The sequence below is a fragment of the Zingiber officinale genome, chromosome 3A (genome assembly GCF_018446385.1).
Source record: "Zingiber officinale cultivar Zhangliang chromosome 3A, Zo_v1.1, whole genome shotgun sequence".
NCBI classification, from domain to species: Eukaryota; Viridiplantae; Streptophyta; class Magnoliopsida; order Zingiberales; family Zingiberaceae; genus Zingiber; species Zingiber officinale.
This window is the reverse complement of record NC_055990.1, coordinates 110,325,944-110,347,189: the sequence shown is the minus strand read 5'-3', so window position 1 is coordinate 110,347,189 and position 21,246 is coordinate 110,325,944. Positions and strand designations below refer to the sequence as shown.

The window sequence follows — 21,246 nt, the reverse complement described above, 5'->3', positions numbered from 1 at the left end:
GATAATATAAAATCTATTATATAAAAATTTCACCAACATAAAAAAAATATTTCAATATAAAAGAACTCCATAATAATTTTGACAAAATGAAATTGATTTACTTTAAATAACTGTTATATAAAATATTAGAATATCCAAATATTTATACACATGTTAAATTATCTAGTCACATTTAACTTTATGCAATTTAGAATGAAAACCTTGACTCAATGATAAAATTGATCTTAAGATCATAAATTTAACTCTTACAAAAATACAAGATAAAATTATGTATAATAAATCCATTCGACCTTTTCTTTGAATTTTATATTGGCATCTATCTAATTTTATGCAATTTTTTAAAAATAAATTAAATTAAAACTTGATTAATCAAACATAATTAGCTACTTAAACTCCGACCTGAATCCTCATACTCATGGATAACCTACTTATCCATTGTCTTCCATACAATGCAACGAGAGGCGCACCACCGCCCATGCAATGTTGTTCCGGCGGAACATTGGAACCAAACCCTCTTCCTCTTCCCTTCCCTTCTCTTTTTAAATCGCCTCCTTCTCCTCTTTCCTGTCTGCTTGCTCGACGCATCCATCCTTCCCCTCCCTCTGCTCGGCTTGTGAGGGCCATGCCCTTCGCCCAGTACTCAGTAGATAGATACTGCCCCTGCTCCAGCGCCGCCACCTCGTCATGGAAGTAGCTCCGCTCGTCAAGTCTTCCGCCGCCGCCGCCACTTTGTTCAATTCAGGCGAAGCCAAGTTTGCGCTCCGGGTCTCTTCCTCCCTTGTACTCTCCCTCCACCTCCCCTCTCGTCGCTTTACTCGGCTCAATCTTGTATGTTGTCTTTTGATTTATCGTCCGTAACGTAGGTGTCGTGTCGGAGGATTGGCTTTGGCCGTCAAAATGCTTCCTTTATAATATGGCCTGTGCTGTTCTCCCGACCTTTGACTACCGATCTGCCCCACGGGTGCGGTGGTTCTGGATCGAAACGGAGAGGCCGGGGACCTGTGATGGCGGCAGCGAAGAAGGCGTCTGATGGTAATCTACACTCGCTCAACATTTTCTACCTTCTGGTAAAATAATGTTTTTGATTGGCTCGGCGTTAGAATGCTTTGAAAATGAAACTAGTACTTGAGTTTAATTTAGTTTGGTTATAATGGCGATCTTAGACAAAAGACAGCCAACTACTTCAATGGTTTGATCTCTTGTTTGAATGTAGTATGTTTCTATGTGTAATTTTCACATCGATACTGGTTTTCAAAGGTGGGATTAAAGAGGAAGGAAAATATAAGCACACGGTAGACTTGCCCAAGACCACATTTGGGATGAGGGCTAATGCAGTGGTTAGAGAGCCTGAGATCCAGAAGTTGTGGGAGGAGAATCAGGTTTTCAAGAGAGTATCAGATAGAAATACTGGGGTGAGCTACTTTGGCAGAATTTTTCTTCATCTCTTCCCTTTTTTCATAAAATCTTGTATATGGTTAGAAATAGTTTGAAATTGTTGGAAGTCTTGATGCCTGATTGCATGGGCAGAGGAGCTTTGTCCTTCATGACGGCCCACCTTATGCAAATGGTAGTCTGCACATGGGTCATGCTCTAAATAAGATTCTGAAGGACATTATCAACCGATACAAGGTACCATTAGCCCTTGATTTTTGTATTTATCTTCCTTTTAATTTTTTTCTTAGATATTTTGCTATCCTTTTTCAGATGTTACTGCTTAATTAAGTCAATGAAAATGTGTGATATTCAAATTTCTGAGGAACCATTTTGCTTAAGTTGTGCAGTAAGGCAATCTAAATTCGAAAAAGAAATTAAGATACAATAACCTAGCTTTTATTATAATAGTGGCATCGGCTTCTTTTTTGGGCATCCGTATTAGTTTGAATGTATTAATATGTCACATCTTCAAAAAGCATGCCACATACCCATTAAATTAACACATCCCTTTTATTAACACACACCCACATTCATATTAATATTAACACTCATTATTTGTAGGTCCTATTGCCCACTTATTCATCTTTATTCTTTATACCCAAAATTTATTTTCTTATTTTTTTAATAAAATCTGCTCATTGTGTTCAAAGAATTGAAATGAACACGGTTAATATGTGGGTGTTATAACACTTACACACATTGGTTATAACACCATTTGAGTGTTATAACACCCACACATTAACACCAATGTGGATGCTCTTAGAGATAGTGTTCCTAGAGTAGGCAGTTGTAAAACTGTCACATAGAAAAGCAACATTTTTAAATTATCCTATGCATAGAAGCCCTTAGAAGGAGGTTGTATAAATATTAATTACTAAGTAACATGTGTTTGGCTTTCTACTTGGAAGCTGTTGATCACCAGGAAGGCAGGAAGTGCTTTTAGGATCAATTTTTCATGCAGAAAGGCAATAGTTAGAGAAATAAAGAGGACAGGGGAAAGATTCCTTGGAGCGTAGAAAAGAGGGGAGGAAAACTTAAATTTTAAAAATTATTTGTTAAAAGCCCAAAAAATAATTTCAAATCAAGATAACTAAGAAAAATTATTTTATTTTTCAAAAAAATCGAATGGTTCTATTCTGCCCAAATTATGTTTTTCACTTGACTTGGGAAGAAGCCAAAAGTTGTATGACAGGAAAAATAATCTCTCACAGCATCCTTTCCTGTGTAGAAATGGTAGGAAAAGCCACTTGGGGAATTATTTCCCAGGTTTGTTTCTAATGTAGTTTCTCTTCACCATGGGAAATGTTGGCGCAATTGTGCCTTAAGTGCATTGAACATATGTACTGGTCCAGACACAAAAAGGGACTTGCAAAAAAGCAAAACTCCAGACACCTAAATTTAGAAACTCTTTGCTTGTTCTTTGGCTTCATGCTCTTGAAGCCTCAAAATTTGAAAACCTTATTATTTGAAAGTGTATTGAACATATGCACTGGGCCACTGAGAGGTTAATCACAGAATCACAATCAAACATCCCATTGGAGATCTTTTTATTTTGTTTCTTTTCTCCTTAGCTTTTTGGCAGATTGCTAAAAACGGGGTTATAAATCCCTCACATTGTCCATCTTCACAAAAAGTATGTGTGCTTATGCATGTGTATTTCTCTGAGTTTGCGGATACTGATTAAAAAAGATAAATTGGTTTATTGCCTCTTAATTTGCAAATGCTTTATCTTAATTTTTTTGCTCGGTTGTTTCTGTATTAACCTGTGCTTTTGCTCCAGCTTCTTCGTAATTACAGAGTCAACTTTGTTCCTGGTTGGGATTGTCATGGCCTTCCAATAGAATTAAAAGGCAAGTTCCACATCCTTAGCACACTTTTTTTTTTTCTCACTATGTGGGTTAAATTAGTGAAGTAAGTATCTCATAGATTTGATGTGTTATGACTTATCTGTAAATCTCTAGAATCATGCATTTCACAGAAAGCTAATTACCTATCTGTTTTTAGCATTCGCACAATGACAATATGAATTGTTAGATTGTTGAATTTCTTCTCAAGTATTGTAAATATTTTAATTTCATGCGCAAAAGCGAAAGTTAAACATGAATTTCCAACAGTAGGTGCTATTCAGTTGGACTTTTTATCAACATCGCATCGTAGATTGCCATTTTTGAAACTACAGCTGAGGGGTTTAGTTGTGAAAGTATGATATGCGACAATACAATTCCAACATTTCATGTAAGCTGATATAGGAATGTTCACAGTTTTAGATATCATGCCATCCATCAATACAGGTGCAAATTACCTATCTGTTTTTAGCATTCGCACAATCACAATATGAATTGTTAGATTTCCTGTCAAGTATTGTAAATATTTTAAATTCATGCACAAAAGTGAAAGTTAAACATGGATTTCCAACAGTAGGTGCTATTCAGTTGGACTTTTTATCAACATCGCATCGTAGATTGCGATTTTTGAAACTGTGGCTGAGGGGTATAGTTGTGAAAGTATGATATGCGACAATACAATTCCAACATTTCATGTAAGCTGATATAGGAATGTTCACAGTTTTAGATATCATGCCATCCGTCAATACTGGCGGAACGCTGTGTTCCACTCTTCTAGTGAGATGCTGGCACAGTCTGAGATGTAGCACACCTGGGAACCTGTGACAAAGGCAGAAGGCTGCAATTTTGATGAATCTGGCTTGGCAAACTTCCAGATAGGCTTCTTCTTCCTCTCCTCCTCTCATGCTGCTAGGTCTGCAGTTGTTCCCCCTTCTTCGGTGTTGACAGGCACCACAGTGGGTATGCTAACATGATACTAATATTTCGCTTTGGTCTGGGACTGATTATCTAACTTAAAATGAAACTTTACCTTTGCAACATTATACACAAAGCAACTGTGGGATGAGGATGCAAGTATTTTTGAAAATGAATCAAATGAAGATGTAAAGTATTCATCTCTGTACTATCTGGTATCTATATATACACTGTTTGGTAATGACGTAATGTATTGAAATTCTACTACTGATCCTTGGCTGGATTGTTGGAAAAATTGGTCAATTGCTATAAAATGTTTCATTGATGCATCTGTAGAACTCTTCTACATCGGATTTCCTTGTGTTCATTTGTTTCAGCTATCATTACTTTGTCATCTGGTAAAGCAAGAAGACATGATTTATATTCCTTTTTTGAAGAAAATATGTTATTATTTGTATGATCGAATCACCAACAACCAATCAACTTTTTAGTCTGAGCAATTGATATAAATTATAAACCACAGTTTTTTTTTTCTATATTGCATTTAGTAAAATTGCATCTATTGTTTGTTCTTTTTTTCCTCCTTGTTTTTGCCTCTTATAGACATATCTAACTTTTATACAATCCCTTCTGCAATGACCTTTCACTCAATTTTATATTGCTCAGTTCTGCAGTCTATGGATGAAGATACTAGAAGGGAGTTAAAGCCTTTGAAGTTGAGAGAAAAGGCTGCAAAGTTCGCAAAAAATACTGTTAATATTCAGATGAACTCTTTTAAGGTAAATTTTATCTCTCTAACTTTTCATAACTACACTATTTATGCTAAATTTACATCCAAGGATCTTTCATATCCTACTACATTGAGTTACTTTTATGTTTTTTGGATATAGTTAATTCTTGTTAGTTGACAGCGCTTTGGGGTATGGGCTGATTGGGATGCACCTTATCTGACCCTTTTCCCAGAATATGAAGCTGCACAGGTTGGTAGTACTTTGCCATTCACTTATTTTTCCTTTTATTTCTCACTTGGCTGTGTTTGAGTTTTCCAGAAAAATGGCAGACATTTTCACTTTCTTAAAATAGTGATTCAGCTCTTAAACAGGAAATTTTTGACATTGTTGGTGTGTGATAATTGTTTAAATAACTGTAACATCAATTTATTAGACAGGGCTGCATTATGAACTGCTGAGATTGATGAGCCTTGCTTGACAATATTTTTTATCTAACACCGTTACGCTTGCCATCTAATTTTCTATGTTAAGACCTTCAAATATGCCTGACACTGTGGTGTACTTTATAATTACAAGCTAATAAGTGGTGATCACATAATCTCCATGCAGCTTGTTGATTTTCATGTTAACTATTCAAATTTCATTTTTTTAACCCATACAAACTTAAGGACACGCAAATATGCCATTGTAATTAATGTAGATTGGATAATCATGATCATCATTTTGTCGCACTGGTCTTAGTTGGAGGTTAGTTAACATAGACTAGTTGATCATCAACACATTTTTCAATTTGATAATAATGTATTGCAAATAATATATATATATATGGAAGCATAATTAACATAAGTTTTTTTATAATTTTAATTTATGTTGATCGAATAAAATTATTTATCATAGAAAATTCAGTTAATATTAGCTTAATGAAACTAAACATATATTGAGTTTTTAAGAATTTATTATTTATTTTCAATTATCAGTATTCATTGTCAAGATAAATATTTTTTTTTCCTGAAGCAGTAGTGGACAATTGGTCTAAAATTAAAATACATGTAATGTCATATATGAAATTCTAACTCCTTAGTTCGCAAATATTATTTGTTAATTAAAATTTTGTATTTTCAGGTTGTAGTTTTTAGAAAATAAAATAAATCCATTAAAAAATGAACATAAAAAGTAAATTCTATCACTTCATTCACCTCTAGTAATTTATAATGTATCAAAAAATCATTCTAAAATTTATTTTATTCCTCTTTTCAGATTTCAAATTCACTTTTCCAAGAAATGAAAAATGAAAAGTAAAATATCTTTCCATCCAAACACATTATAAATATGTAAAAGCCCCTACTAATAATATTAACAGCTTGATATTGATTCTGACATATATTTGTGGCTCTCATTGTCATTGCCTATTTTGCAATAATTGATTCCGATTGATCAATGTCTTCATTTTTCATTGTTTTTTGTTTTGTTTCTTGACATACCCATTCTGCATGAAAAGGTTTGGGGATGGAGAGTTGATTTCATTGGTAGCTTATCTGGATGAATACTACTAAAGATGTATTGATAATTGGAGACTATGGTTCGATGACACTTTTCTATAGCTTCAATGTTACAAACAGATCCAGTCTTATTGTTAATATTTTCCTAAATATTACATTCTCTGTATTTGTCTTTGGTAGATAGAAGTTTTTGGCAAGATGTTCCTAAATATTACATTCTCTGTATTTGTCTTTGGTAGATAGAAGTTTTTGGCAAGATGGCTCTTAAAGGATATATTTATAGGGGTCGAAAACCTGTTCACTGGAGCCCATCCTCACGCACAGCTTTGGCAGAGGCTGAATTGGAGGTAAATTACTGGTGATTAGATGGTTATTTTTGAGCTTTTATGTTCTTTCTTTTCTTTTCATTAATTCATTTGTTGAGTATTTTACTTCATCTACACTTTTGAGTTCTTGTCTGTGGCTTCCCTGATAACAAACTATTATGACAAGTAAACAAAATGTTAGAGAAACAAATATGCCTAACCTCTGTAGTTCATTTTTTCCTTGGATAAATTCAGTAAATAGTCTCATTCACACTATATTTACATGCAATAATATCTTTTCTGTATTCACCTCTGTAATTTATCCTCTTCTTAGATTTCCTCTTCTTAATTGGTTAGGCATGATTACTATGAATGCAAAACCCATCCTTTTTCTCATGTTTTCTTAACATTGTTTCACTCGTTTTATCTTCCAGCTTAGTTAATTTCAAGTCATGATTGTTAATGTTCTCAGTTCTCCTTCCTATTTGCAGTTGTTAACCACCTGACACCTTGCATGACATGTCAATCACTGAAACACCATACACCCCTTTCCATTTTGACCACCTAGCTTTTGTTACACAAACAAATGATAGAGCCATTTGTATGAACCAAAGTGAGTGTAAATCTCAGCATAGTGAACTAATCATTTTCAACTGTTAAGTTTGATACTGATCTAAACTACACAAAATTGTGAATCCTCATAGAAATAGTGTTTGGTTCAATAAATATGGGTCATTATGGCAAACAATAAATGCTGGTCACTGTATCAAGCTTGACTGTGATTCAACTCTTTTCTAGTTCTGTTTTCTTTCTAAGAGCTAATAGAGTAATCCATCCAATAGGTATTTATGTTGCTATAGAAAGGGATTATATGGTATCATTAGAATTAGATCTGTAGATAGCTGGTTATTATGAAAAATTAGGAATTTCAACCATCAAGTGCTAGGCAGACTAGATAATGCCTAAAAAGATTATATATATTATTGAATTTATGAAAGAGTGATATGAAAGAGAAATAAGAGTATTACAAAGAAAATGTTAAAATTAGGGGAAAAAAGAAAAGAGAGTAGTAGAAAAGAAGGCAAAGAAACGAGTAAAATTGATTTCATATTTTCTTTAACACTCTTCTTTCCTGTCTTTTTTTAAATCTTTGCTACACTGTCACCTACACTGGTTCATCTGCAACTGAACCCATACTCATCTCCATTTGTGAAATCAGATTAATTCTGTGTGCATTCTCCATTATAGGCTTGCATATGCTAATAGTAGTCTTTTTCATATCTTTCTTTCTGGTCAGTCATCATACTTATTTGAGATTATGGTATCAGAACCATTGTAGCTTTCTTTCTATAAAATGGTGCGTATTCAATAAAACTGAAAAGCTCTCTCCTGTGTTATATTTAGGCCTTCAGTTATTGTGTAGGTCTTTTATAAAGGTTCACTGATTTCAATATATATGGTGCTTACCTCTGTTGCTTTTCTTCTCCGAAGGCCTGTAGTTTAATTGATCAATTATTCTTATCTCCATTTTTTCTTCTATTTATTGTAGTATCCTGAGGGACACATTTCTAAAAGCATATATGCTACTTTCAAGATCATTAGCGCATCCTCAGCTTCACCTCAGTTAGTTGAGGAGTTTCTTCCAGATTTGTACTTGGCCATATGGACAACCACCCCTTGGACTATTCCTGCAAATGCAGGTAAAGCTTTATAGGTTTAATATTTTTATGATAAAGTTCAGTTTACATTGTAGACTTCATCAGAAGGAACCAAATTCAAGTAATAAATCATTTATCAGAAGGAACTAAATATTAACTGAAAACTCATATGTGGAAGTGCTTCACTATGTAAGAGTTAGAGTAGCTCATGTATCGCAAGGGATGGAGAAGAGAATTATTAATTTCTTTTCCACTTTAAGAGTATAGGGTGCTATTTATTTAAGCTATTTGTACTCAGGTATTATTATTTGACACGGGTGTGGATCCAAATGCCCTACATGGTATTTCTAAATATTTTGGATTTGGATGGAGAAATTCTCATCTAGATGATTTCTAGAGTACTCTAAAATCTGATACCAATTTACATCGATACTTCTCCATTGTTTTCAAATATTCTAATGTTAACATAAGTGCTCTAAATGATTGGTTTTATTAATGAAATTATACTCATGAATCATAGAAGCTCAAAGCTGTGGAAGTTTTTTTGTTATGATATGATTCTTTTAGTAGGGAAATGATCTCAACCTCAAAGTTAGTAATATTTATTCTGAATTCTCAGCTGTTGCTGTCAATCCTGAGCTTGAATATGTGGTTGCTGAATTACATCATGCTCCTGAAGATGTTACAGTCCCTTTGAGGAAGCAAACAAAAGTTGGTGGTTTCTTGAAATTTAGTGATACAAAGTGTTTTGTGATTGTGGCTTCCGAACTTGTACCTGCACTTGAGTCTAAGTGGGGGGTGAAATTTGCAGTGCATAAAATTTTCCCAGGATCATGTCTGGAAAATTTCAGGTTGAGACTTTTACATTATAGTTATTATATATCTCCACTGTTTAATTTATAACTATATGAATTACATCATTGCATGATCTACTACTGTATGGTGATCCATGATCAAACATTGAAGGTCTTGTAAACAATCTACACGAAACTATTGCCTGTGACAACTATTGCTGCCAGAAGCCATTGTGTAGTTTTTACAGAAATTATATTTGTTGAAAATGTGATGTAGGTATGCTCACCCTATAAGTGGCAAGGAATGCCCTGTAGTGCTTGGTGGAGACTATATCACAACAGAGTCAGGAACTGGGTTAGTTCATACTGCTCCTGGTCATGGACAAGAAGACTATATAACTGGCATAAAGTATGGACTACCTATTATTTCTCCAGTGGATGATGAAGGAAAGTTTACTGAGGAAGCTGGTGAGTTTAATGGCCTGGAAGTTCTTGGGGCTGGTAATGTTGCTATTGTGAAGTATCTGGATGAACAATTATCACTTGTTCTCGAAGAGCCATACAGTAAGTTCCCTTGTCATGTAGGTAGTATATCTTTTTGTATGATTTGATTTTTAAGTCTATATTTATTCTATCAATATTATGGCTTCTTTTAGAGCACAAGTATCCTTATGATTGGAGGACAAAGAAACCTACGATATTTAGAGCCACCGAACAATGGTTTGCATCTGTTGATGGCTTCCGAGACATGGCTATGGATGCAATTGGTAAAGTAAATTGGATTCCTACACAGGTATCAATTACCTTTGAAAATTTTTTGTTTGGCAAATAAGCAAGCATGAGCTTTATACTTCTTTTCATTTTTAAAAACATAAAATTAAAATGGTCCTTTGTATCTCCTCCATCTTTCTTTTACTGACTGCTTGATGTAATAATTTGCTTTTTTGCTTATATATACTCCTTTTTGTTATGTGTAAAGCATTTTTTTTGCTCAAATCACTCGGAACAATCAAGTCTTAAATTTTTTTCTTTTTATGTAACTTAACTTGAAAGGTAAATATGCTATTTTCTTATCAATGCTACTTAACTTATAAACTCATTTTCTAAGTACATTATACATAAGACAAAGAACCTTATCTTGAAACATTAGTTACTGTCTTTCATTTTCTTCACTTGTATGAGACTATAAGTAATGGGATTAATGAGCTCTTGTTACTTAAGCTTCATTTTTTTGAGAGCACTAGTCATGGTGAAAATTGGACAAGGAACTTCATCAGGTCATTCAGGATTGCTGACAGATTATTCTTAGTGAAGTCAAAAAAATTATATAGAGAAAGAAACAAAGAAGAAACACCAGAGGGGGAAGAAAATGCCTACCTATAACCAAGTTGTGAAAGCCACTGTGAGGTATTTGTGGGCAGCTGTAGGCAGGGAAGCAATTGTGAGATGTGGAAGTGAGCAGGTGAAAAAAGTGAAGCCTATGGATGGGGATTCAGGAGATTCGTGAGACTTGGGAACATTTGCTATATAATACTAATAAACTGATTAGGTGTAAAGAGACATTCACGTGAGCAATGTTTTGAAAATCGGACCGTACAGACCGGGAAGCGGAGGCTAGTTTGATTTGATGAATTAGTGGACATTCATGGGAGTAGCAGGATTGAAAATCTTCTTGTATAATACTACCTATACTCTGGTGCTAAAGTTTGTTTTCCTATCAACTCCATCATTATTTTATCTTTGACAACATGTATAGTAATTGCCAGGCGAAGAACAGAATTGTTGCTATGACTGCTAGCCGTTCTGATTGGTGTATCTCACGGCAAAGAACTTGGGGAGTTCCAATTCCTGTTTTTTATCATGTTCACTCTAAAGAACCACTGATCTCTGAAGAAACCATTGCACATGTTAAAGGTAGTGCAATTTTTTTAAGAACAATACTTTTATAGGATGCTCAAAACTGCTCTCCTGTATTCTGTTAGATAGTAAGCAATCATGTGTGTTGTATTTCCACATCTTCTGCAATTCATGCTGGAATTTTGTTTGTTGCACTCCTGTGTCTGGATTGTTTGTGTTGTTGCTTAGCATGGCCCATTCTTCCATATTCCAGAAATTGTCTCTGGTTGACACATTTTATCTTTTTCATGCTGCTTATTATAGTTTAATTTTTCTATTTTCCAGATATAGTGTCAAAGAAGGGTAGCGATGCCTGGTGGTACATGTCAACCGAAGACCTTCTTCCTGAGAAATATCGGCAAAACGCATCAGAATACTACAAAGGAACTGATACAATGGATGTTTGGTTTGACTCTGGTATGCAATTCTGGCATACAAATTGTGGCATCCTGAACGAATATTTTATTTTACATGGTCCTAATTTGTTGGCTCCTATCAAGGATTATTTGCATATCAATTTGAAGATATTTCTTCGGCTTCAATTTTGTATTGTTGATCTTGGCAATATGAGAGGGGATATAATAGCCTGAGTACAGGCAGTTATTAGCATCCACTTGTAATATGAGATAGTTGCTAGTATCATCCTAAATAGTGGCTTTGGTTCTAAATCAAATCCTCATATATATTGTAGCTATGAAAAATGGAAAGAAGAAAACAGCCTCTCTCAACCATAGCAAAATGTGCTATTGAGAGAATAACAAGAGAGCGGATTAGATTACAAAGTTTATTTAACAATTTTTTGTCTCTTATTTTGCTCTTTTTTGTTTCTAAGAATGTGAGATTGAATATAGGCTTTTATTTTTTTTAAATATTTAATGCATCATCACTCTCTTTTCAAATATGTTCTTTAAGAACCGAAATGATCTAATTACTTAGAAAAAGAACTAGCCTAAACCTAACATGCAAACAGTATTATTGCATTTGAAGGCTAATTAGACTCAAGCGACAGCAAAATTACTACTGGAAATGAGGTCTGAATTTTGCTTTTGTTTATAATCATAGGACTACTTCCTCAGGCATTAAGTTATCTCTGATATGGACTTTTCTTGTGTTCATGTTTAAAATATTCAATATTTACAATTATTCAATTTTTTTGGTGTTCATGTCTTATAATCAATTTACCGCATTCCTTTTTGAGTGACACCAAGTACTGTTCTTTATTTTTTCTTTTCTTGTAATGTCTCTTGTGTGGTACATTTCTAGGCTCATCTTGGGCAGCAGTTTTAGGCAAAAGGGATGGGCTATGTTTTCCTGCAGATCTGTACCTTGAAGGATCTGACCAGCATCGTGGATGGTTTCAGAGCTCTTTATTAACCAGTATTGCAGCAACAGGTATCTAGTTTCATTTTAGAATTCTGTTTGCTTTAGACACACTTCAATCTGCATGGTGCTAATGTTTGTTGAAAAAATTCTTTGTGCTAAATCAGCAGTTGCCAACCAAGACTAATCCATGTAGTTTGAAACACAGTTGATTATTTTAACACATGAAAGAATTTAATACATCATTTTGGAAAAAGGTTCCAACTAAGAATCTTTTCATGGATGCTTATTAGTTGCAGCTTGAATAGCATATGATTGTCTCTTTACTTGATTATAGTTATGACAAAAATAATTAAACCATTAGAATTTGCACTAAGCATGATTCAATATTAATTCAGAATTTCTTTCTTCTGGATTTGTTGATTTGTACAACCTAATATTATCTTAACATCCACATGCCCATCGCAACCTAATAAGTTTATTCATTTTATCTGTGCATTTTGCAGGAATTGCTCCCTACTCATGTGTTGTTACACATGGGTTTGTACTTGATGAAAAGGGTATGAAAATGAGCAAATCTCTTGGTAACGTTGTTGATCCTGATGTTGTAATTAGTGGAGGGAAAAACACAAAGGTTTGTTCAAATATACTTGCTTCTAAATTCTTTCAATCATGCCTGGTGTTTGATGCTTAATTTCTTATGTTAGGATCAACCGGGTTATGGAGCTGACGTTCTTCGTCTTTGGGTTTCAAGTGTTGACTACACTGGAGATGTGTTGATTGGCCCTCAAATTCTCCGCCAAATGTCTGATATGTATAGGAAACTACGTGGAACATTGCGGTTTCTATTGTCAAATCTGCATGATTGGAATGTATGCCATCTGTTTTATTTGTTTCATTCTTTTTTTAAAAAATTAGTATATGTGCTCCACGACCAATGATTAACCTCTGAAGTGTCTTTCATTATTAGTTTCCTGGCTTGTTTTCTTCATCACCTTTCATAATATTTTGATAAAAGTTTGTTATTTACTTCAAATTTGTCAAAATGGATTCAGTAAAAGAGCATCACTGCAGGTCTCTGCCAGTCTATATTCAATCATTGCTCTTAGTTATGATATGCTATAATCCTATAGAAGGGAGCAAAATACAGTTGTTTTTTAAAATTGTTCCATATCTTTAGTTGATGTACTAAATGCACAAGCATGTTAACTTTTGCAAAAAATAGCTAGACTTATTTTAGAAATATTTTATAATAACCATGAAGATGTTTGATTATCTTGTTCAGAAATACTTAATAATGGCCATGAGCATGCTTTGTTTTTCATTTTTTTTCTTATGATTTCATCTAATAATTAATTTTTTTGTAGCTAGAAAATACAGTTTCATATACCAAGCTTCCAAAAATTGACCAGTATGCACTATACCAACTTGGGAATATTGTGGAGACAATAAAGGACAACTATGAGCTTTACCAGTTCTACAAAATATACCAGGTACTTGTTGCTTCAGTAGTAGAAGCTTCTTGTCATTGCCAACACTATTTATGCATGTGTAAAATACATTTGACATCGGTAGTAGTTAATTCCTTTGCTGTTATTAGGATGTATTAGTAATTCCTTCTTCAATGTGTATTTTTGAGAGACTACTGAACTTTAATCATAACTTTTCATTTCCAGATCATTCAACGCTTTACGATCGTTGATCTTTCAAATTTCTATTTAGATGTTGCTAAAGACCGGCTTTATGTAGGGTATGTTTTTCTCAACTGTCTTGGGAACTTTTATATTCTTGTGGTTATTGTCTTTTATTTTGGCGCTTCAAAGTTAAGCAAGGTTAAATGACAATATTTTGGAATACACTAGCAGAGTGGCAATTCCTTAATATAATTTTGATAGGTTGTCCTTTTTGTGCATAGCTTTTGCTCCTTATAGCATCATACACATATATTGTGCCTCGATAACCTTGGGTATTGCAAATGATATGACCTTACATATAGCTTATCAAATGATGAGATCCATGTTGCTAATTCCAAATAGTTAGGTAATATGATGGATATTGTTGTGATTAATTTTGATTTTGAATATCCCAAATAAATGTTCACTCTGGCCAAGCTCTAATCACCCCTTATCAAGGCCTTAAATTTCTTCTTTGTAATTCTCCTTTTTTTTTTTTGCGATCTAGCATTATCATCTTTTATGAAGGAGAGTGTCAGGTGTTTTTTGTGATTGTAAAGTATCTCTAAGACTAAAAGGAAAATTTTACAAAATAGTGGTTAGACTTGTTATGTTATATGGAGCTGAATGCTGGACTATGACTCGAGCACATAAGCAAAAGATAAGAGTTGCAGAGATAAGGATGTTAAGGTGGATGTGCGGACATATAAGGATGGATATATAAGAAATAAAAATATTAGAGAGAAAGTCGGGGTTGCACTTATTGAGGGAAAACTCCGGGAGATGTTTAAGATGGTACAAACATGTATGTAGACGACCAATAGATGTTTCAGTTAGACGATGTGAAACTATGATAAATGTGCACATCAAACGAGGAAGAGAAAGGTCAAAGAAAATTTGGTTAGTAGCAATAAAATAAGATAAAATTTATTTAAATATAAATAATGATATAGTAGGGGATAGAGCTCAATAGCATAAAAGGATCCATATAATCAACCCTATCTAGTGGAATAAGACTTGGTTTTTATTGTTGTTGTTAGCATGATCATCTTTTGCCTTTTAAGTTTCTATAATCTGTATTCCCTGAGTTGTGTGGTGGCTATTAGGTACTATTGCAAAGAAGAAAACCAATGAAATTAAGGATGAGAAGAAATTGCATTGCGGATGACAAAATTAGCCTATTTAAGGCTCTTCTTGACAATTTTTTTTAGAATCTTACATTGTCATCTTTTTTGCCATTACGTTTCTACAATCTGTACTCCCAGAATTCTGAGGTTGCTATGAGGTGTCACTACAAAGAAGAAAACCAATCAAATTGAAGATGAGAAAAAGTTGCATTCTCAAGGATGACAGAGTGAGCCTGAAATCGAGCTATCTTGTAGAATTAACCCAATTACTTACAATGGTACTTATTAGAGACAGGGAGCATGCAAATTTGTATTTTCAAAATCTAACTAGTCCTAGATAAATAATGGGCTATAATTTTCTTGGATACCACTTGCCTAACCTGTATTTGAAATCATTAATCCAGTTATTCTCTCTTTAATTCGTTGATTGTTTTTTACCTTTTATTGTGACTAAACATCAGAATTTCTCAGGGGTACTACCAGTTTAAATAGACGGAGTTGTCAAACAGTTCTTGCAGAGCATCTTATTTCTATTGTTAGTGTAATTGCTCCGATTTTGCCACATTTGGCTGAGGATGTTTGGCAGTACCTCCCTTTTGAATATGCCACTGAAGATGGTTCTGCTGCTAAATTTGCCTTCGAGATAAAGTGGCCAGTTCCAAACAAAAGGTGGCTCCAGATGCCCGCTGATGATGTTGATTTTTGGAGTCTAATCCTGGAGGTATAATTATATCACTATTTTACTTCATCTAATTTAGATTGTCTTTGCCTAGAAAATCTTCCCAAACTTTTAAGAAATTTAGTTTTTTAATGTAATTAATTTTAAGTTTCTATTTGAGAAGTTTGAATGGCACAATTTATGGACCTACGCTGAGTTTCAAGATAGTGCAAGCTGAAGTGACGATCTTTGCGCGAATAGGCCCACAGGCGATGAAATTAGGTTATAATTTGAATGCTAGACCCTCGATAAGAGCTAACCAAGAATCCAACTCCTGAGTTGCACATGATAAAGACTTGCGTTAGAGAAACTTTTGGATTCTTTTGCGATGGATTTTTACTTCTTAGGTTAAAGTGAAAAGTTTTATAAAGTTGTGGTTCGTCAAATCGATTATATGCATTATGATGTTAGGTACTTGAGATATATGATGTTGCCAAAAAAGATTTAAGATTTGGATATTTCTAGCTATCAATGTAACAGTAGTTGAGTTTGACGGTCTGTTGCTCGTCCCAACATGACTATAACATATTGTTTATTGTTAAGCAGTTGAGATCCGAGGTGAACAAAATCCTAGAAAATGCAAGAGTCGGAAAGCTGATCGGGTCCAGCTTGGAGGCCAAGGTTTATCTCCATTCCTCCGATGCTGGTGTGGCCTCCAGATTGCAGGAACTGTGCCTCGCTGAGAATGAAGCTGACGCTCTACATAGGATTTTCATAACATCTCAGGCATGTCGATTTCTCAGTTAGGGTTATTGTTTCTACTTTCTCTCCCCATTCCAACATGTTCTACTTCTTCAGGTGGAGGTTCTCGATTCACTAAACACAGATTTAAGTACCAGAATGCCACATACCGGCAAGTACAGCGATACAAGAAGTGAAATTTGGATCGGAGTTGCTCGGGCAGATGGCTCCAAGTGCGAAAGATGTTGGAACTATACAACTCAAGTTGGTTCCTTCCCAGAGCATCCAACTCTATGTGCTCGATGTTACGACGTCATCAATATCCATCCTCTTCCTGCTGCAGCAGGAGTCAGTTGAGAAATTGGCAGAGAAACTTCTTGATCCATATTTTTTTTTCCTTCTTCTGGAGGGGGAAGTTTAATCCCTCGGCAAGTTCCATTCGATAATTATGTTAAATGCAAAGTCTAATAATACTGAGCATGATTACTCTTCGATATGATTTATCTAGCCCGAGATGGTCCAAGGTTGTTTGAGGTGATCACACTAATGAAGCTCTAAATGTGGCCTATCGTACCAACGAAGTTTTTTTTTTTTCACATATATATTTTCATTCTCCGCGTGAAACCGTGAAGTTTTTTTTTTTCATATATATTTTCATTCTACGCGTGAAACCGTGAAGTTTTGTTTTTGATATATATTTTCATTCTACGCGTGAAACCACCAATGCGGTCTTCGTACACTGTTGTTGAACCTGAACTAAAGACTAACTGATCCAATGTCTCTGAAACGAGGTTGTTATATTGTCCCACCTCTTGTTAGCTAGATGTTTCTCATCACTTTAGCAATACTCCTGCCATTGGAGCTGTTTTAATATCATTTCGATTCCTTGAGATGGTATGATGATTTAGATATGAGATATTATCCTATGAAGTTTTTGGATAGAAATCTGTACTAATACTTATTTATGATATTTTCTATGTTAACTTAAGGATATATTGACAGAGGCACTGGGGCCACATGTTCTAACTTCGTTGAAAGATTTTTTTTATTTTTCATGTTCAAAGTTTTTTTGTTTTAAAAAATATTTTAATCAAATTTAACATGTTTAATAAATTGTGGCCACCACCACTCAGAATTTGTTCACATTTCGCGTAATGACGCACGTGCCGATTGATTCCATTAGTGTGAAGTGTGAACGGTCGTTGGGTTGCGATAAATTTCAGCGCCCAACAGCTAGGTCGCCTCAGCCCCAGAGTTCCGACCTCGATCACTGTTCGCAGTCGCCGGATTCTCTTCGACGATGGCTTCCTCCACAACCCCCGGATCCATTCACGACCTCACCGTCAAGGTTCGTCCTCGAACTTGTGATCCTTTCTGCGTCGTATGGATAGCTTAGATTCTTTTTTTTTTCTTTACAAAAAGGGGGAAAATATTGGGCCTTGTATTTTTAGATACGTGTGGATCTTTGGTTCCTTCGTCTTCCTTGCTTCGCCCTTATGGGAATTCCCTGGCTCTTAGAATCTCTTGTGTGACTTTAGTCTTGACAATCTGGGGATCGCCGTGTGTGGTGGATTACCATAGTCGCTTTGCCCTATTTTTTTTAGGAAAGCCGTTTCCGACCAAGGTTAAATTTCTGAAAATTTTTAAAATTCTGTCAATCTAATGATACTCATTATTAAGGTGTTCTACTCTGATATTCTTATATGCTCTGGTAACGAGATCCATTTTTTTTTTCATCTAAACATGTTCTTATTTTAAGATCCAGTAGAATTTAGTTGTTTTTCTGTCCAGTCTAACGCTTTCTCCTATATTTTCCTTACACACAGCTTTTCTATGATTATTAAATTTAAATTTGAGTAGCACTTTTGGTTTGGCTTTGAAAGGGTCAGCTGGGATGCCCATATTCAATGTTTTTTATGTTTGTATTGATAAGACAATTTTGCCTTCCTTTCTTTTTGTGGGTGATCTCAGCTGATAACTATCATGTGCTTTACTGATCTAATGCAGGACGCCAAAGGAAATGATGTTGATCTTAGCATTTACAAAGGAAAGGTCCTGCTAATTGTCAATGTTGCTTCTCAATGGTATTGTAGCTCAATCAAGGACTTAATTGATCTTCAAAAAAATAGAAAAATATTATTCAACTTATTTAGAGTAAGGGTTCATTCATGCTTCCACTGCATTGTTTGTTATCTAAATCTCGTATTTATGCATTTGATAGTGGGCTGACAAACTCAAATTACACAGAACTGACTCAGTTGTATGAGAAGTACAAGGACAAAGGTATGTTCTTGCTAACTAAAGATGGTCATCTTTCATCACTTCCAATCACCTGTTAGTTTCAGATACAACTGTTGCTAATTTTTAGTTGAGGTAGTTCTGTAGTTGCTCTGTGTTCTGACATTTTAAAATTAGCACTCCATGATCTGTTACGTATTAAGAGATAGAAGAGAAGAAAAACTAGCCTTAAAAAGTCAATTTTCATTTTTAATTACTTTCCATTTACCTAGTTGCTCGCATGAAACAGATTTTGAGATTCTAGCTTTTCCATGCAATCAATTTGCGGGGCAAGAACCAGGAAACAACGAGGAGATTGTTCAGTTTGCATGCACACGATTTAAAGCCGAGTATCCTATATTTGACAAGGTAAGCTATAACTTTTGATATTACACAAATCTAACTTAATGGATCAATGCTTGAGCTCTCTTTTTAATCATAATACATCAATTTTTGTGCTGTAGTTTAGGAAAAAAATAATCATTGCTATAGATATTGTTGAAAATTTTCATAGGTACTAAGCTGTTTGTATCTGTATATCAGAATTTGTCTCAAATTAAATATTTTCCCCGTGCTTTAGGTCGATGTGAATGGTGAAAAAGCGGCACCCATATACAAGTTCTTGAAGTCCAGCAAGGGTGGTTTTTTTGGAGAGGGCATCAAGTGGAACTTCACTAAGTTCTTGGTGGACAAGGATGGTAATGTGGTCGATCGCTATGCTCCAACCACCTCTCCCCTTAGTATTGAGGTAACCCAAGCTTCCTCAATTTATTCCATGCGCCATCTACGAAACATGTTCAATCTACGAACAACGACATACAAAGTCCATTCTAACGTTTTGAGTATTCATTGCTTGTGCAGAAGGATATCAAGAAGTTATTGGGACTTTCCTAAACTTCAGATGCACCTTACTTATGGTAGGATTCACGTCTTTCGTGTATGGATGTGAGGATGCTTATTCTAATAATGAAGTATTGGCAGAACTTTCCTGCTAAAACATCTGTAAGAAAACATCATACTGTGTTTTATTTGTTTCACAAAGTTGATAAATACTCCTGGTATTGTAGTTTGCAGTAAGTGGATATATCGATCGAACATAGAGATCGCCCTCTATAATCTCATTAAATGCTCTATGATGATATTTAGTTTACAGCCATGAAACTTTAGTCAGTACATATTTTCATTTTGTTTCTCTTTACGACCACACTTGCCTACTGTTCCATATATCAGTTTTAGTAGTCTATTCATTCTAAGATACCGAAACTTCTTGCAGTTGCCTACATGAAACAAATAATTTATTGTGTACATTTAGATCAATTCGATCAAACTTTACCTTGAAAATTGTACGGAAATTAGTTAATTTGGTTGGTTACTGAATTAATCAAATGATGCTGCTATTGGACGGAGTTGGGAGTTGGGACTTGAGTCGGCGATTTTTAGATTTTTTTTTTTTAGTTTTTTTAATTGAGTGCAATAGTTGAATAATCATGACATGTCAGTCGATGAGTACAAACTGATTTGGTTTAATCGGTTTAATAAAATTTGAATTTTAAAAAATTAAGTTTCTAAATTAACCGAATGAATTTTCAAATTCAATTACGTTGGTTGACTATTTTGATTTAACTTAAAATTTTCTCACCCCTGTTTATTACCTCTGTTTACATGCTGGTGCATGAGTTAGCAATTGATGCAAACTTCAGATTTATATTTGTTTGCCATTATTTGTCATCAGCTCTCTTATAGTCCGATTTTGATAATAATGTTCTCCTTGCTGGCTCACACAAGCTTAAACCTTGAATCCTAATCTTAAACTCCATCTAGAAAAGGTCTCTCCCTGAACCTACTTCAACAATAAGTGATCCTATGTTGAATAAGTGATCATATCCAAAAGTGTAGAAAATGACAGATTGAGAATGTGGCTTGAAGATTGACGGGGTAAAGACTCCATGTGTTCCTATAACACAAGAGGAGTTAGTGTCGGGCCAGGAAGGGTTTCTAGCGTTGATTCTCCGACTCTCAAGTCAGTACTTAGTGGGGAATAGTAGAAAGTTGTGGCAGTGAACGTGTTGAATAGTAAAATAATGCATACCTCCGTCTGTAGATGAGAACCATCTTTTATAGTGTCTGCATGCATTTCTAAGAGTATGCACGTTTTCCAAAGTATCTTAGGAAAATACAAGTAAAAAAATATTCTTGACACTTTTCCTTAAACGAGCACACGAATCCTTGATGTGACAGGTTGGAAGCTTCTAAAGTACAATCTGGCTGTTAGACATGCTTCGTTATCAGTGACACCAACCTTCAAAAGGATATGATTAGATATGTAGTTGGGTCCCACTATAGGCTGACCGGACATCGACCGGAGGTCGCTCGG

At 34.7% G+C, this 21,246-nt stretch overlaps 2 protein-coding genes across 4 annotated transcripts; both read left to right on the top strand.

The window, feature by feature from the left end:
- Nucleotides 1–551: 551 nt before the first annotated feature.
- Nucleotides 552–17,136, top strand: LOC122052266 (isoleucine--tRNA ligase, chloroplastic/mitochondrial-like). 3 transcript variants are annotated; one of them, XM_042613710.1, is made up of 22 exons: nt 552–780; nt 864–1,032; nt 1,258–1,412; nt 1,528–1,629; nt 3,215–3,284; nt 4,860–4,972; nt 5,105–5,173; nt 6,663–6,770; nt 8,278–8,428; nt 9,006–9,237; nt 9,458–9,744; nt 9,837–9,973; nt 10,947–11,094; nt 11,362–11,493; nt 12,340–12,468; nt 12,903–13,030; nt 13,104–13,268; nt 13,764–13,889; nt 14,073–14,146; nt 15,668–15,917; nt 16,461–16,640; nt 16,713–17,136. In XM_042613710.1, exons 1-22 carry the CDS (start codon nt 685–687, stop codon nt 16,950–16,952), a joined length of 3,261 nt encoding a protein of 1,086 aa, XP_042469644.1. In that variant the 5' UTR covers nt 552–684; the 3' UTR covers nt 16,953–17,136. The 3 variants fall into 3 exon arrangements, with proteins under 3 accessions (XP_042469644.1, XP_042469646.1, XP_042469645.1); XM_042613712.1 differs by lacking the exons at nt 552–780; nt 864–1,032; nt 1,258–1,412 and having other exon boundaries at nt 1,588–1,629; nt 4,868–4,972; XM_042613711.1 differs by lacking the exons at nt 552–780; nt 864–1,032; nt 1,258–1,412; nt 1,528–1,629; nt 3,215–3,284 and adding an exon at nt 4,113–4,238.
- A 649-nt stretch (nt 17,137–17,785) lies between these two features.
- Nucleotides 17,786–19,949, top strand: LOC122052268 (probable phospholipid hydroperoxide glutathione peroxidase 6, mitochondrial). Its single transcript, XM_042613713.1, has 6 exons — nt 17,786–17,943; nt 18,603–18,679; nt 18,817–18,878; nt 19,123–19,241; nt 19,453–19,620; nt 19,734–19,949. The coding sequence occupies exons 1-6, from the start codon at nt 17,896–17,898 to the stop codon at nt 19,764–19,766; spliced, it is 507 nt and encodes a 168-aa protein (XP_042469647.1). The 5' UTR covers nt 17,786–17,895; the 3' UTR covers nt 19,767–19,949.
- Nucleotides 19,950–21,246: the final 1,297 nt, after the last annotated feature.